Source organism: Lycium barbarum, chromosome 4 (genome assembly GCF_019175385.1).
Source record: "Lycium barbarum isolate Lr01 chromosome 4, ASM1917538v2, whole genome shotgun sequence".
Classification (NCBI taxonomy): Eukaryota; Viridiplantae; Streptophyta; class Magnoliopsida; order Solanales; family Solanaceae; genus Lycium; species Lycium barbarum.
Window position 1 is genome coordinate 30073513 of NC_083340.1, and position 18137 is coordinate 30091649.

The 18137-nt window shown below is 35.4% G+C and overlaps 1 protein-coding gene across 1 annotated transcript; it reads left to right on the forward strand.

Moving 5' to 3' along the window:
• Window positions 1-340: 340 nt before the first annotated feature.
• LOC132638333 (syntaxin-61-like) lies at window positions 341-11935 on the forward strand. The gene is made up of 7 exons (XM_060355261.1): window positions 341-393; window positions 2704-2818; window positions 3142-3258; window positions 3344-3537; window positions 11397-11487; window positions 11639-11704; window positions 11825-11935. The coding sequence occupies exons 1-7, from the start codon at window positions 341-343 to the stop codon at window positions 11933-11935; spliced, it is 747 nt and encodes a 248-aa protein (XP_060211244.1).
• Window positions 11936-18137: the final 6202 nt, after the last annotated feature.

Below are 18137 nucleotides of genomic sequence, written 5' to 3' on the forward strand. Positions count from 1 at the left end.
TCTCTTTCTGTTTTTGCGTTAATGGCCTATTTCAAACTTCTCTCCGGTCCATTCTCCGGCGTCGCTACGTTTATTTAAAGAGGATAAGTTTAGTTTGAATTTTGATAATTTCAAATGATATAAAATACCGTAAGTAAAGCTTGCTTCTTTTCACTATTTTGGCACATCTCATTTTGTACTATTTCTCAGACAACTTTAAGCTTTTATTCTCCGATTTCGTGGATCAAATTTTCTCGTTTGAGTAGAGTTGTTACGACTACTGCTTTGTTCTGATGCCTTTCATACCTATATTCACAATTATATGATTTGTGCAGGTAAACATTGTACTATTGGTGATAACATGTCTTCAGCTCAAGATCCCTTTTATATTGTCAAGGAGCAAATTCAAGAATCTCTAAGTTCATCTTCTACTATCTAGTAATATTCTAGTAGTCTTGAAAAAAAAAAAGTAAATGTCATTTGTCTAAAGTTTGCTTTTTTAATAAGTGTATTGTTCATCCTCATGAATGGGATAAAGATTTAGAAAGTTAATAACAATCGGAATTTGACCTCATATGCATATTGTAAATATGCAGTTACATAATCCAGCCAAAGTAATAGGAACTAGACCTAACACGATTCCAAATAGAAAAATAGTGGTCTTTTAGGTAGAGCAGACACATGCAAAGCAATATTTGTTGTGGTCCAGTAAATATTTTTAGTTTTCTATTTATAAAATATCATGCTTTCTATAATCAATTAGCATTGTTTACACAGGAAATGATCTATATGATGAAGGTTACTGACTAAAACATAATTTTTGATACTAGAGGGCTTCATTAAGGTGTCTTCTTTAGACATTACGGTGTATTTGCGTAGCTAGTCGTCGCGCCGATGCAAATTGCTGAAAAAGTGTGGCGACAGACATTGGGAAGGACAGCAGTATGTTTTGACCAGCACAAAAGAATGCGGATACACAAAGGGGTAAGGCAGACGTATTGATACGTGGCTTGACCTACATAATTAAATCTTAGGCTGACTCTTCTATTAATTCGGTCAAAACAAACAGACTCGAACAAATGGAAGCAGGGCCAAATTCATGTATCTAATGTTTCCTAATTTCCAAGTTCTGCTAACGGTTATAAGAAAATGTAAAGGATAACCTTTCAAAAAAAAAAATGTAAAGGATAAGGGAAGTCATTGTAGCAAAGACTTTTGAGACCAAGAATGACAAAAAAGGGAGAATGGGAAAAGGGGAAAGCTGGAGGCCAAAAATCCGAGCTCAGTCATTTAAAAAGGAGAGGATTTTGAAAAAGCTGAAGTTTCATAATAATTATGAAGGGTATGGGAACAGCAGTATGAGGCAGGAAACAAGATCGTAGAATGATCAACTGAACTTCAAAATTATGAGTTGCAATGTAAGAGGCATTAATAGTCTTGACAAACGAAAAACTCTGAAAATGTTACTACACAAATTGAAGGTAGATAATTATTGCCTGCAAAAGACAAAATAACTTGGGAACATGAGGCTTATTTGGGCAAGCAGATCGGTATATGGGAGAAATTGCCAGAATATTGATGTTGGTAATTCTAACAATTCCAGCCAACTGTTTCAGGTGGTTCATAGGGGATTTTCGAACTGTCAAGTTCACCAACAGAGTTTCAAATAACGTGATTTTCGAAGTATTAAAGCTTAGTCATTCATATTGGCAAGTGTTCGTTGTATATATCCTTCACTAATATTTATGTAGAAGAAAAGTTTTGGCATGGCTTGAAAAATAAGCCACGTAATGCAAATCATGTGATAAATGCTTAATGATTAGGACTGGCCTTCCATCTTACTAACCTGCCACTTCCCAAAACATAAGTCAGAGTCTAGATCTTTCAAATATCAGTTAGAAGTTTCTTCTTTCCCTTATATATCCTTACATATTGGTCACTTAGTTCCTTGGTTTCTTTCAGTCTTCCCGTCACAGTTCCTGAAACCGAGAATAGTGGCACCAGATTTTTCCTGGCCGAGTGATTCTGTGATGACAGAACATAATTATTAGACTCTGTCTATTTTTCGTTTTTGTTTACAGAAGAATGCAAAGTATCTACCTATCCCCCCAAAAAAAAAAAAAGAATCAAAGTAATTTCTTAAGGTAAAGCTTTTGAGGTGTGTTCTGTGAGCTGGAAAGGCCTCAAGTGTCATTCATCTGCATATGATTTGATTTGAGATGATTCTATTAGAGCTCAGTGATGTTTATTGTGTTCCAGTAGGGCACATAATTCTTTACCCACGTGCTTATTTATTGTTTGCATAGCAATTAGTAATTGATCATAGAGAACCTGAGAGACCTGCTTAGCTTTTTGTCACTATCAAAAGATAGTCCTTAAGATCTTTTTCCCATAAGCTATATCCTGTTGAAAGGGGGGAAATAATGACAGAGAAAAAAGAATGCAAGCTAATTTTGGAATTTTTTTGAGGTTAGTGTCTATTATTGTAGAAAATAGAATAGCAAGCAAGATAAACTGAAATTTATCCATTTGTTTTACTATTAAAAAAAAAAAAAAAGATAAACTAAGAATTTTCCTCGCGTTCGAACCTCTTAACAAGCATACCTTTACATAATTTTTCTTTCTCAAAAAATAATTTTTCTCGTGTTAGAATCTGTTTGTTCTCAATCTTGCTGAAGTCTGTTGACTGCAGAATCTAATACTCTTGAATTTTCTGGTTGGTTAGATTGACAAGCTCTTGTCCACGTTTCATCGATGGGAGCAAACTCTTGCAGATAGTGGTGAGAAAGTACATCTTACAATGGAACTTCTTGCTGCATGTGAGAGCATTGAGTGGCAGGTATGTGCCAAAACATGGCCCTTGAAACATGATCAATTGATATTTATTGCTCTTTGTTCGTTAAATTCTCATTCTATGTCTTCCTGATTGTCTGCTCATGAACGAAAAATGATGATTTTAGAGCCATATGCAATAGCTTCTTTTATGGGTTGTACCTGTATTAACTCTTAAGCTCGGGTTATGAATCTGTACTGACAAATCTGTCGATCTTTTCTCTGAAGGGAAAAATTAGCTTCTGTGGATGTGATTTGACATTGATCTTCTGCAGCTTTAACTAACTTCATATCCTTTTATCGATACTAAGTTCCTGTTTTCTTGATGAGATGGTGGATGAATTGGACAAAACAATTGTTGTTGCAGCGAGAGATCCTTCTTGGTATGGCGTTGATCATATCAAGCTTGATAAAAGAAGAAGATGGACCAGCAATGCCCGTGCTCAAGTATAGCTGTTGATTCCATATATACTTGTTCTCAATCTCCTTTGTTCCTTAAAATAAAAGAGCTAATTTAATTGCATTTAATTAGGTAGGAAGCATGAAGAAAGCAGTAGTAGCTGGAAAGGAGTCAAACGGGACAAGTACATCTAATCTTAATGGGATGCGGCGAGAACTGTTGAGACTGCCAGATTCTGATCAGAATGAGCGATCTGATGCATACTCTGCCCGAGATAATGATGACTTTATATCATCAGAATCAGATAGACAATTGCTTCTTATGAAGTAATCTTCCCTGCATTTCTTTGTATTTATTTCCTCAAATATCATGTTTATCCTGATCGATAATCCAGTCTCACTGAAAATGTTGAGATTGAGGCGTAGTAGTTGTCACGGAAAGTGTTGCATGCAGTTGATGCATTTATATTTTGTGAGGAAATGCTTTGTCATATCGATATAGAACAAAAAAAGATAGAAAAATCCGCTCACTCTCAACAAAGAAGTAGCTCCAGCTACCAGAATTTGCCATAATCTTGATTATCATGGGTTCTCCACTAATGTAGGAGTCTTTGAGTTGAGATCATGTAGGATTTTTATAAGATTGTAGTGTAGGCTTTGGGACGGGTAAGATACCTATAGATAATAGTGACTTAAATCCCTTATGTGGACAGTTTGGAAATTAAGAAATTTAAGAATTTTTGAAGGAAGAAGTAGCTCTTTACATAATTTTAAGATGAAGAGCTTTTTTCTTCTTCATTTTTGGTGTAAAGAATGTTTTGTGGAGGATGCAGTATCCTTAGTAGATCTGATAGGTGCTTTGTAACGGTTAGGATTTCATAGTTGGATCTGCTGCCTTATTTCTCTGTATCTATGGTTCAAGTTACCATTATAAAAAAAAAACCAATTAACAGATATTATGCATCCTAATAATAATATTTAAGCCGACTAGAAACAGAAACTACTCCTAGCTGTGCTCTTGCTAAAGAGCTCGTACAAAAAATTGTTTAATTATTATTTACATAGTACACCAACGTTATTTCACAAAGGCCAACCAAACAAAAGAACACAACCATCCGATAATTTAATTTTTTTCCTAGACTGGGACTAAGCACAAAAAGTGTTACCTCCTCCACACTTAAATCTCACATAGTCCTTTATGTAAAACTCAAGTTAGGGGTAACTGTTTCACTATTCCTCACCACTTGTACTGATGTTGTCCTTACTTTCCTTGTGAATTTGGTTCGGATTCTGAGAGTTGTTTGCTCCACCACCTGCCTCCAGTAAGAAAATTATATCGATATCACTCTCAGCAAAAGAGACTAGGTTACCAATTTCCAGATACTGAAATGTTCTTGGGTTCACGACAAAATTGTATCCATTAGTCTGTGGTGCCAATCCTAGCGGTACAGCTTCTTGGAGATGCTGTTGTTCGAAGGCAAACCTCGGGTACTGGTTGGCGTCCATGGTTTGTTGCTCTTGCAAACCTGCATTTTCAAATTGAAAAACTATATTCGGATTGATATGTGGGGAAATATAGCAGGGATATTTGGGGTGTTTCCAATATTCCACATTAAGTTCACCATGGAACTAAGAAAAGTGGTCCTAATAAAAGTGATGTTTTCACGCATATTTGTTGATTCATAAGAAGGTTATCAGTTTTGTCCTCGATCCTTTGAAGATGGGTAGCATTTGGCGGGCGCCCCAATTGTTATTATCGCCTTCCCTGTGCAGGAACTTGTGCTTGCTCATTTGCGGGTCTAACACATAGCCCTGGAGTACAGAAAGTGTCCATTCCAATATCAGAAGAATGATGATATCCCATATCAATGGGTGGTCGTCTATCGTACAGGAAAATCAGTTTATTAATAGTAGAGGCATGAAAAAAAGAGATTACTAATGAGTTTGCACGACAACGTTTCATATTTTCACAGATTATTTGGCCCACATCTGGCCCACATTGATAGAGTGTCGATGCTTTATTGCATACAACCAAGCAGCCCTAAGTGCTCGGACTGGTATTTAGACTTGGTACAAGATGACCATTCAAAAATAACATCCAAACTTTTGTTGGTAAACTAAGAGATCTCTAGTAGCAGACTAGGCCTGATTTCTGCGGACGTCAACATGTCAATTTGTTCCAGCAGGGCAGAGTGGTGTTGCAACCATCTCAAAAGACACCAAAACCTCCTGCATTCCAATGGAGTAGTCTTAATGGTGTTGAAAATCCTCAAATATTCTTCAGTCAAAAGCAGCAGGCACAAGTACCACGTGGTTTCCAAAATCAAAACAACGGGCAACAAAACTTCCAACAATATCAACAACCCCAAATAAATTATCAATTAGGCCTCGAAGACTTAATATATAAACACATCATGACTATTGATGACTTATACACAAACATATTACAACTACTGAAGAGAAGGTTGAAAGTCAACATTCAGCCATTAAGAATTTGGAAATCCAGGTACGCCAATTAGCAACACTGGACAAATTCAAGGAGCTCTGCCAAGCAACACTGAGAAAAATCCAAAAGAACATCTCAAAGCCATCTCTCTGAGCTCAGGTAAAGCTCTTGATGATCCATATGCAGATAGACAGAGAAATCCACGAGACGTGGAACAGGTAAATGAAGGTGAGCATAAAGAATTAATACCACTAGGATTGGCACCATAGACTAATGGATACAATTTTGCCATGAACCCAGGAACATTTTAGTATTCGGGACTTGGTAACCAGTCTCTATTGGTGACATCAATATGATTTTCGTACGGGAGGTTGGTGGAGGAACAAACAACTCTCAGAAACTGAACCAAGTTCACGAGGAAAGTGAGGGCAACAACAATACAAGTGATGAGGAGTAGTGAACCAGCTACCCCCAACTTGAGTTTTACAAATAGGACTATGTAAGATTTTAAGTACTGGGGAGGTAACACCTTTTTGTGCGTAGTCCCGGTCTAGGAAAAAAAATTAAATTATCGGATGGTTGTGCTTTTTTGTTTGGTTGGTGTTTGTGAAATAACGTGGGTATGCTATGTAAGTAGAAACAAATTTTTGTATGAGCTCTTTAGCAAGAGCTCAGCTAGGAGTAGTTTCTGTTTCTAGTCGGCTTAAATATTATTATAAGGATGCATAATAATGTCCCCGTGTCAATTTATGTGAACCTATTTCTTTATTAGTCCCCGTCAATATGAATGACTCCTTTCTATATTTGAGAACAACTTACCTTTATGCAATATGATTTACAGCTACAAAAAATATATGTGACTTATTTAAGACCACAAGTTTAAAAGTCTTCTCTTCTTTGTTAAACTTCATGCTCAGTCAAATAGGTTCACATAAATTGAAATGGAGGGAGTATATGATAAATATTAGCATAATGATGCATAGTATTTATAATTACCTAAATGTACATGGATTATAATTTTTCCCTATGTTTAATGGAAATAGTTCTTGTCCAAAGAGTTAAGAATTTGACAACTCATCAAAGAAAAAAAATTACAAAAGATATGTATTTCCTTTTTACGTATTTTTGTTATAAAAAAACATATAAGTCGCTTTATTTGAAGGTAATTTATTTTATGGATATTTTGTTCGGTTCTTTGCCATGATCGTAATATTTTGAACCAAACACTTTAGGTCTTTTAGTTATTTTCTCTATTTTGGTCTTAAATGTGGTTTGTGGCGAAATTTTAGGTAGATCTTTTAGTTGAGAAAATCAAAGTAGACCTTCCTTGCTAAACCATGACCTCAATTTACCTACCTTTACGATTTTTTTATCCCTAGTTAACCCTGTTGAGCCTAAATGAATTATCCCTTATTTTCTTTTGGTAGCAAAACTTTAACCCTTAACCTGTTCGTCCTCATAATTTGTTATCTGTTCACCCTATTCCCCTTGGGGCGCTTTCAATGCTAATCTAATTTTAAAAACTAAGTGTGGGTGAATAATGTAGAAAGAAAAGATTATTGTTGATCTTTAAGAATACTGTTAGGAGGATCGGGAAATAATCGTGTTTAAAAATAAAGAAGCAGTTCCACTTATGAAGAAAAATTGTATAAGGATTGAAATATGGAAGGAGGTATAGATTGTTCAAACGACAAGGTAAATTGTTGTGTCTATAAGGGATTTAAGTCACTATTATCTGTATATATCTAATCCTACTCATCTCTAAACCTACATTGTAACTTTATAAAATTCCTACATGATCTCAACTCAAAGACTCATACATTAGTGGGGAACCACATGATAATCAAGTTTATGACAATTTCTGGTAGTTAGAGCTACTTATTTGTTGAGAGTGAGCGGATTTTTCTATCTATTCCTTTTTATGTTCTATATCGGTATACTGTGTGATATATGATCATCTCTCTTCATTTGGTGAGACACACTTGGAATTTAAAAATATATAATTATTTTAGTTCTCAATAAGTGAACATGTGTACGATCAAAGATAGTTAACCTCATGGTTCATCTTAATTGCCTCGTCCTTACCAAAGCTTTTATGATTTTGCTTAAAATCTTTAGCCACTATATTTATTAAATTCTTTTGCTCGAGGACGATCAAATATTTAAGACATGATACAAGGATCTTAATTTCTGAATTTCGCAAGAGAAGTAGAGAAACCCGTTGTCACGACCCAACCCCGTAGGCCGTGACTAGTGCCCTACTTGGGCACCCTGACATACCTACCCATATCGAATCTCATATAAACAACATATACGGCTATAAATGCTATATGCCGTCTCAAACTATATCAAACTGTATTAGACACATTTCAGCGCAAACATATACATATACATATATCAAAAAGCCGACAAGGCTATCAAATGTGTCAAAAGCCGACAAGGCTATCAAATGGCGCAACGGCCCAAAACATATACAAAACGCACGCTGACAAGGCTGCCATAACGAAAGAGATCATATAAACACAACTGTACAGAAGTAGGCACACACACCCACAAATACGTCTACAGACCTCTAAACAGACCAAACGAATCATATGGCGGGACAGGGCCCCGCCGTACCCCTGAACGAATACATACACACATAGCGAACAAAAGTATATACCAAAAGATATGCTCTGAAAGGAGAAGAGCACTCCAACAACAAAAGGGGTATCCTACACTAGGGGATCACCGAACTGTGCGTCTGTACCTGCGGGCATGAAACGCAGCCCCCCGAAGAAAGGGGGGTCAGTACGAAATATGTACTGAGTATGCAAAGCAGAATGTACAGAAAGCAATTATGAGACATAAGCGAAATGGAAGTATCAAACATAAGCGCAAATCCAACATATCAAAATTTGTTTACTTTCAAAAATATGTAAGTCATGCATAGGGTACAGAAGAATATGGTCGCCCGCCTGTCAACGGCGCCAATACACAGCATAACACCAGATGTAAGTTTCAATTCTCCGAATCCCCGTCACATATCATAACCCAACATAACGCCATATACAGCATAACACCAAACATAAGTGGAACCCGACCCTCATTAGCGAGTAGCTCGGAGAACCATAAACACAGCATAACTCCGGAGTATATCAAAGCGCGCACGATAACAGAACCGGCCCGGGACTCGGCGAAGGGAATAACAAAGTGCACGAATAGAGTCGTGAGTAGTCATATGCATAAAATCATTATCATAAATTCAAACATAAGTAAATAATCATATTTGAAAATCGAAATAATAGTCTTAACAAACTCTTTCAAAAGTTCCTGAATTACATAAAGGAAAGTCGCGGAACCCACGGACGGGACCCAAGTCGGGCCCGCTTATGGAAAACATACTCATTATAAGAATATTGGAGCAATCCGAGCATTTATACGAAAGATATGACATTCAAAATTTTACGAATTCTTTAAAGTGAAACCCTTTTGGTGCAAAGTTCGGAGAACGATTATTTCGAATACATAAAGATTCATATTTCATCAAATCATGCATAAGAATGCCAAAGAACATATACGGATCATAACATGCTCGGATATCGGATTTGGAATTTCCTTAAGGCTCTAATTTAGCCTATGAAAAACTAAGACATGCCAAAAAGAAAGGAAGTTGCCTTACATACCTCGTACGCACCCCAAGATGGCCAACCTTAAGTAACTTTCCAATCTACGCCTCGGGCTCCCCAAGGTCTACAAATACGCCAATGAATACCAACATTAGATAAGGGCATTTAAGCCATTCATTCCAACTGATCACTAAATTCTACAGAAAATTCGGTAGCATTTCCCCTGCAAATAGGCCATCCCGAGAATTTATCTCGCTCAAAATCAACAACAACAACCACAATAACCAACCTAGTAACATTGATAACCAATTCGAAAGGCAAAACAACATTAATAGCTTTCTTTTACATCTTTCAACAACTTTCCAAATATTCGTTTCGACGGCTTACATTCAAGCCACATTATTATCGCTCATACATTCGATTATTAACCCAAGCCCATACTAACAACATTCAAGGACATTGTAAACAATTCACATACCATTTCCAACGACCCGAAATCTTTTTTTTTTCCACTGCTTGGCCGAAAACAGTCCCCTTTTTCCGAGAACAGCCCCCCCCCCCCCTTTTCCATTCCTCATTTTCAAGTCATGTTTTGTATCACAATCCACAATATAACGATATGATTTTCATAAAATATACAATTTACGTCAAACGCACAACTAGCCTCAAAACAGCCCACAATTTCTCAACATCAATCTTGAGTCACTTAAACACTTACTTCCAACTAGAATTCGTATCGACGACAACTAAAATACTAAGCGATAGTATTACGATCTTTGACACATTATAAAATTCACATTCGCCCACACCACACATATACATCCCACACGGCCCACATACCAAACACAAGACCCAACTTCATCATTCTATATTTCATGATTTTCTTCCATATTAGCATACTACAACATGAAATAAACGTTCACAACACAAAAACAAGAGCAAGACATACCTCTCTTCTTCAATCCACCAAATAGCTAGGGTTTGCAAATGGGTACAACTAATGGTTGGATGACCCAAACAACTCTTCCACGCTACTTAGGGACCTCAATATAGTGGGTTAACACCAAGGAAATAATTTTTAGGGAAGTTAAAAATGGGGTTGGTTTTCCCTTGGTTCAGCCGAGAGCCTCCATGGCTTAGTGCTCTCTCTCTCTCTTTTATTTTCTAAGTGTTAAAATGAGCCAAATGATAAAAGAAGACTTGGTCTTCATCTTTTAAGAGTATACCAAAATATCTCTTAGTGACTTTGGCCCACACAATGTGTTGGACCAATTAAAATTGGCCACATAATGTGTGAGACCCCTTTTTAATTCACACGGCCACCAAGGCATTTTGCACCACATTTTTTTCCAATTTTATGAATTGTGGTCCCAATTTCTCCTAAGTGTTCAAATACCAACAATTTCATATATAACTTATGTCTCAAAATAAAATCAAATGGTCAAAAGTCCCGACTTCAAATCCCGGAATAGTCTTGGCCCTAACTTATCATAGTTAATCTGGATTGTCCCAATATATAAAAATATGGGATATAACACCCGTATTAATTAGTTAATATTCTTGCAAAATTAAGATCCTTGTATCATGTTTTTTCATTGTTGATTAAATTAATTATTTCCCGCAATAAAAATAAAGTAATAGTATTAAAATTGAAATATTATTATATTTATGCATGGTATTTTATTTTTTTACTATCAATTCTATTTGTGGGAGGGGAGGATATGTATCATCAACCTAACCCATTGATTCTATTTGTGGGAGGGATGATATGTATCATCAACCTCACACATTGATTCTATTTGTGGGGGGAGGATATGTATCATCAACCTCCCCAAGATCTTTATGTCATAATCATAACCACTCTGCCTTTGTCCTTTTAGCTTTCTGAAATTGTCTGCTCAACTTCATTAATACCTACTAAATTATGCAGAGAGGTTAATTAACTATAGACTATGTAGTAGAATCTTGGATCTATTTGTTATTGTACTGTGGCGTTCTCATGGTTTTCATTTTTATTTATTCTCAGTCATCATGTAAACTTTCAGAAAGCCCGTTTTCTTTATTTTTCCTTGGGAGTAGATTGCAGCCACTCTCTGGGGCACGTCTGACAGCAAAATGGATGCCCTGTGCAGGCAACAGGATGATGAGCTAGACGAGCTTAGTGCTAGTGTAGTTAGAATTGGTGATGTCGGGCTCACCACACATGATGAACTTCTTGCACAGGTGAGATTTAGTACTACTAGTGTAACCTGCTTAATCAGTTGCTTGGATTTCTTAGTACTTAACAAATGCAGCAGCTTTACTAATTTTCTCAATCTTCTATTGAAACTCCTTTGGAGGAAAATGTAGTTAAATCAATATATGTTTCTTGCAGGACAAGATCGTAAATGAATTGGGCATGGAGATGGACAGTACATCTAATCGTCGTGATTTTGTTGAGGTGACTGCCAGTGCTTCTCTAGTTTTCAAAATTCTCTCCATTTGTTTGAGCGACATCCTCTATGAACATTTATAATTGTTAATAGTATTCTGATCATGCGGAAACCACAACTTGGTGCAGAAAAAGGTCGCCATGGTAATGAAGAAGGCCAGCGTCAAGGGACAGATGATGATGATCTATTTTCTGATAGTTTTGTACACTGTCCTTTTCGTTCTAGTTTTCTTGACCTAGTTTTATTTGTTTTCTGATAGTTTTGCTTTATTCCATTCATTCTGATTTTTGAAAAACAAGTTTTTTGAGTTTTTAGTATTCCGGAATACAATTTCAAGTTGTATTCGGAATTCTCATGGCCAAACGCTAATTCCGGAAAAAAGTGAAAAAAAGATCCGGAATAAAGTGAATAATTCTTATGACCAAACGGGGCTAAATTTCATCAAAACGTATATAGTTGGTACCCATTATTAACATTATTTAATCCACATTTTGGTCGATATCATTTGCAGAAACCCTAAAGAATAAACATCATCATTTATGAGGGGTGCAAAACACTTGTGTAATTGTGTTATTTTCTATCCATTGTAAAGAAAAGCTAATACTTTGTGGGTTGTGGCACATATACTTGAAAATATATCTGTAAGGAAAAGAACAAATTGTTATATAGGGATAATATAATATTACTTTTGGTCCTAAGATTTTTGATAGATTTTGATTTTAGTTCTTGTCATATATATGTAGCTAAGATTTGCTCTTCAATTAAATAGAATGTGTGTTTTTGGTCCCTATATATATAAAATAAGCGATATTTAGACTATTAGAACTATATATATTATTCTCGAATATAGACTAACATAACACATTAAAAATTAAATGGTTTAGAACTTAATTATTGGATAAACTTACGAAGATTCACTGTCAGAGGGAGCAAAAGTAAATATATCAACTAATTAAATGTTGAGAGTGCTTAACCTAAAATCACAAGGACCAATAACATAATTTGTGGATATTATGGGACTAAAAGTGCAAATTTCTTTATAATTATGTAACAAGTAAAATCATAGAATCACCTACAATTAAGACATTATTTTATATAACTTGTTGCAAATATAAGATAAAAAGATATTTGGTGTACAAATATGAATACGTTATTTTACGAGAATTTTTAAAAGTTTAAATTCTGGAGTTTCTGATTGTAATTTTCCTGATTATGGTATTTGTAGTTCGATACTTCATTTTCTTCGACAATTGTAGTTGTAATTAGAATTTTTACTATTTTTTAAATTAATAAGCAATAGCACTTTATCAAACAATACATGCTCCAATAAAAGAAGATAAGGAAAAGAATACAAGGAAAAGTCACTCTAGTTGGGCAACTTACATAAACCACTATCTTTTAAGAACTTTTAACAATCTTAGCTGCATTTTATGTATTTACATTTCGTAGCTAATTTAGGGCAATTCACTGTATTTGAGTGTATTTGAATACACTGTTTAGTTGTATCCAATCTTATTTGATGTCACATGTATTTAAATATATGCAACCTTAATTTCTTTGAATACATGTGTATTCAAAATAATTGTATTCCATTTTATTTAAATACACGAAGGAGCTGTGTATTCCAGTATATTTATGTATTGTTGTATCCTTTTGTTTGGCTATATTTGAATGTATTCGAGCTCCGACCAGCAAAGTCACAGCCGGACGTCGTAAAGGTTGAGTGTGCTCAATTGTATTTTATTGTATTTGAGCTGTCGTCGGTTAGTATTTCACTGCTACAGAGTGTATTTTGGGTGTATCAACCAATGACGGGTAAATTGTATACAAGCAAGAAAAATTCAGGTACAAAATTTCTGATACACTGTATTTACTCGAAAAATTGTATACAAACATACGTATATAGATCATTCAAACAACACATATAGTCAAATACATCTAGCTTGCCCAAAAATACAATCAGCCAAACACCTTAAACTAACATTTGCATTGAAAAAAATGATGAATACACTCAAATCTGAGATACAAGAAGGAGAAGAAGCCATGGAATACACTTAAATATACTCAGATCTAAGATACAAAAAGAGAATGAAGAGCAAGTGTATTTGCTCAATTTGAGATTGTCTCCAGTTTTCAAAAACGAATACAAGCCTCAGATCCAATCCCTCAAAGATTTGCTCACCGGTGGAAGAATTTCCGCCAGTGACTGGAAGGTGGGTGGCGGATCTAATCGATGTCTCTTTACGGTTCTCGTCTTCGGGATTTGGTTCTTCTCCGTCTTCTACATGTACCGTTTCTTCTTCTACGACATCGTTTTCTTATTCTTCTTGTTCAACATCAGGTTCTTGTTTAATGTTTGTGGTTCTTCAACTTGTTGTTGTGTGGATTCGGAAGCTCTGCTTTTTCGCTTCTTATGCATGGTGAATATTGAGGTAGAGAGAAGAGAGAAAGTGAAAATTAGGGTTTTCTGATTTGAGGGCTAGGGTTTTGGTGGAGGGAGAGGATGATAAAGAGGAGTATGGGGCTGAAGAGAGAGGGAAAGAAGAGAGAGGTGAGGGAGAAGCTTGATATAGTGGAATAATATTTGGTATAGCTACGATATGTAAATTAGAAAATCACTATAGCTACTAAAATATAAATAAATTAAATAGTAGTTATTATCAATAAATACCTCTCAGAGATAGTTATGACAAGTAAATTTTCCTGAATAATTTGGGTTTGAATTTTAAATTCTATTTTAATGAATTAGAAACTTACATAAACAGAATTCAAATCATTAAAAGAATATCATAATTGGGAACTTGAATGCCAATTACTAGTATGCCAGATTTTTCTCATCATGTTAAGGGGATCTAATAGTCTACATATATATATATATATATATATATATTAAAAGAAAATTACTTTTAGGCTCCGTCTGGACATGATTTGAAATCATGATATGGAATCAGGTTGATTTGAAGTTGAAGTTTTGTTTGGACATGCAATTTGGATTTCATAAGTTGTATTTTTTTTCTCATAAACTTAAAAACCTTACAAGTTGTGAAAACTATCAAAATTTCCCTAATTCTTATACAATCATACCAAATGAGTAGCTCATAAAAAAGTTAATATGCTATGAAAAGGCCTTTCTAAAAAATACAATATCTATTGATTGAACTTTAGTTCAATAAAAAGGAAAATTAAACATGAGATATAGTATAACTACTCTTTAATATAATTCTCTCACATGATATGGACAATCTCTTGACATCGAACATGCATTTTCAATCAGATGACCGAGCAGACGAACTACCATTGTCACCTCAAGTCAAGTTTTGAAACTTGCGAACGGTCCGAGCAAGCAACAAAGGATGCAATGTGCACTCAAGAAACCGCGTTAACCCACTGAAATGGACATTGATCGGTAGTAAAAGGACAAAAAAAAAGCCAGTTAAAGCTTGAGGTGAGTTTTGTTTTATCATTTTTTTTTTCTTTTTCGTGAAACATTACTATGACTTTTTAAAAATTTGTTCTACCAGTTGCAATAATTGTTTTTCCATATTATGATGACACTATAATATAATGCTACTGTATGTTTTAAAAGTATAAATAAGTAAATTGAATTTTTCTTAGAATTTACTTCACACTGTTTATGAAATACTTCTTAATTGATCTATATTTAAGTGAAAAAGAATGACAAATGTCATGTATTTACTAATTTGGTGCAAGTCTAAGGAAGTCTTTTTCCTAATTTTCTTTTTGACATAAAATCAATGAATAATACTTGTTAATATTCCTCTTTAGTTATAATAATTAATTCTAGGCTTATTTTTCACTTTCTGTTCGTTCATTTACATTATTAACACAGTCCTAAAATATCATCCACTATTGTTGTGTGCATGTCAGATTATCCTGATCATTCCATGTTCTTATTACTATCTCGTGATAACCTAAGCATACTTAAGATCAAAAATAAAATTGAAAAAAAAAAAAACAGAATTCCAAATTCCAAGTCATTTATATTCGTCGCGTAAAATAATGTGACAAAGTCTTGACTTAAAGTTTGGTTTCACATATTATTTCTGTCAATTCAGCTAAGCACATGGAAATGCCTTTAGTAGTCAATCATTCGAAGTATCTAATTTTATGTTCTTTGCTTGTTTTGAGTTATCAAGACCTGATTTTGTTAAAAAAGCAATATTATCACTAGATTTTTTTTTTTGAAACCTTAACTATAAAATGTTACTTATGTAAAATTTCCCCTCAATTTTGCCACTTGCACAAAATCATTAAAAGTTAATTTTCTTTTTCTTTCATTTTATGGGAACTTACCAAGTAGAATTGTTCCTAAAAGTAGAGACCGGAAGGAACCAAACTCGTTACTGAAAGCTTAAAAGATTAATTATGTCTTGTAGCAATGTGCAAAGCTAGGGTATATACGACAAGGAGGTTCATGATCTGATCCCCCATCGTAAAAAAAACAATACATGAGGTTAATATTATTTTTATGTATATATAGTAGATATTAAAGTTGAACCTCCTCGGCTTCTTTGTATGTTTGCTTCTTTATATTTTGAATCACCTTAGTAAACATTTTGAATCGGCACTGCTTGTTAGCCTTAATTAAATAGAAATAAACAAAGACCTAATAAGTAATCCAATCCAATAAACTCCAACCATGAACAACTTCCTTTCATTTTCACCTTTCAACATCATTCTCTAGGGTGTGAAAGGGGTAAAATATTTGTAACGCAATTCATGGCAGGACATATAAATCAATTAAAAGGGACAAGGGACAATCCTTTCTTTTCTTGATAACAATAAGTGTTGGGTCCATCCCCTTATTTTGAGGAAGAAAACACCTCCCTTATTTTAGGGAAGAAAACACTTCCCTTGTTTTGAGGAAGAAAACATCTTCCTTGTCTTTGGAAAATTGTCAAGTGCTTGCTTGAGTCGCTAATAACATCAATAGGTTCATCTCATACCTATAAATAGGGAAGCTTTCTCAATTGCTAGACACACCAAAAATTGAAGAAGACAACACATCCCATAGAGAGAAAAAAATCTAAGAGAAATACTCTTAGTGAAAGGCTTAAGTAAGAGAAGTCTCTGAGAGAATTTTTAGTAAAAATTCTTCAGTGTAATTGGGATTGGGGTTGTGAGGTTGAGTGTTGTAAACACTTGTAATATTTCTTCTTTAATAAGATGTGCAGCAGCAACGTGGACATAGCTCTAACATTGAGGGTGAACCACTATAAATCTGTGTGTGCAATTTATTCTTCGCTTACATCACGACGTAAGTAGGTTCTGTCTAAGGAGGTTGGTATTTAAGTGGTCCGGCTGTGACCCTCTAATCTTTCCTGGGAACCTGCTTACAAAGGTCGGATTTGGGATTCAAATCCTAACAACTGGTATCAGAGTAACAGGTTGTGTTGTGATTTAGAAACGATGGGAGGCGAAGATGGTACGGCGCACGGCATCGGTAAATTCGATGGTACAGATTTTGTTTTGGAGAATGCAAATTGAAGATTATTTATATGGCAGAAAGCTTCATGAACCTCTGAGTCCGAAACCAGAGGAGATGAAGCAAGCAGATTGGGATCTCCTCGACAGACAAGTTCTGGGAGTCATTCAGCTGACGCTGTCGAAGAACGTTGCTCACAACGTGGCAAAGGAAAAGACCACAGCAGATATGATGAAGGTATTGTCTGATATGTATGAGAAACCTTCGGCAAATAATAAGGTATTTCTCATGAAGAAACTATTTCATCTAAAGATGATGGAAAATGCTCATGTTGCTGCACACATAAATGAATTCAATACCATTGTAAATCAATTGTCATCGGTAAAAATTGATTTCGATGATGAAGTACAAGCTCTAATTTTGTTGGCATCCCTACCAAATAGCTGGGAGCCAATGAGAGCAGCGGTTAGTAATTCTGTCGGCAGTGACAAACTAAAGTTCAACGATGTTAGGGATCGTATCCTTGCTGAGGAGGTGCGCAGGACAGATTCTGGAGAGGCATCGACGAGTTCTGCTTTTAATGTTGAAAACAGAAGCAGAAATTATGACAGAAACTACAACTGAAATAGGGGCAGATCGAAGTCAAGGAATGGTAGGGGTCAATCCAGACCAGGACGAACACTTGAGTGTTGGAACTGTGGAAAACCAGGTCACTTCAAGAAGAACTGCAGGGCACCAAAGAAGGAGGACAACAAGGGGGCTGGAATCAACGCTGCTACGGAAGACATTGGCGATGCGTTGTTGCTATCGGTTGACAGCCCGATAGAGTCTTGGGTGCTTGACTTAGGAGCGTCCTTTCATACCACCCCACATCATAATATAATGACAAACTACGTGGCTGGGAATCTCGGCAAAGTTTATTTAGCCGATGGAGAGCCGCTAGACGTTGTTGGCACGGGAGACATTAATTTGAAGATGTCAAATGGATCCTCGTG

What these genes read in the sequence shown, in the direction of transcription:
- LOC132638333 (XM_060355261.1), top strand. Translation starts at nt 341, where the DNA reads ATGTCTTCAGCTCAAGATCCCTTTTATATTGTCAAGGAGCAAATTCAA. An exon ending in GTGAGAGCATTGAGTGGCAG is followed by an intron (nt 2,819 to 3,141) that starts GTATGTGCCAAA and finishes TTTCTTGATGAG; the next exon opens with ATGGTGGATGAATTGGACAA. An exon ending in AGACAATTGCTTCTTATGAA is followed by an intron (nt 3,538 to 11,396) that starts GTAATCTTCCCT and finishes TGCCCTGTGCAG; the next exon opens with GCAACAGGATGATGAGCTAG.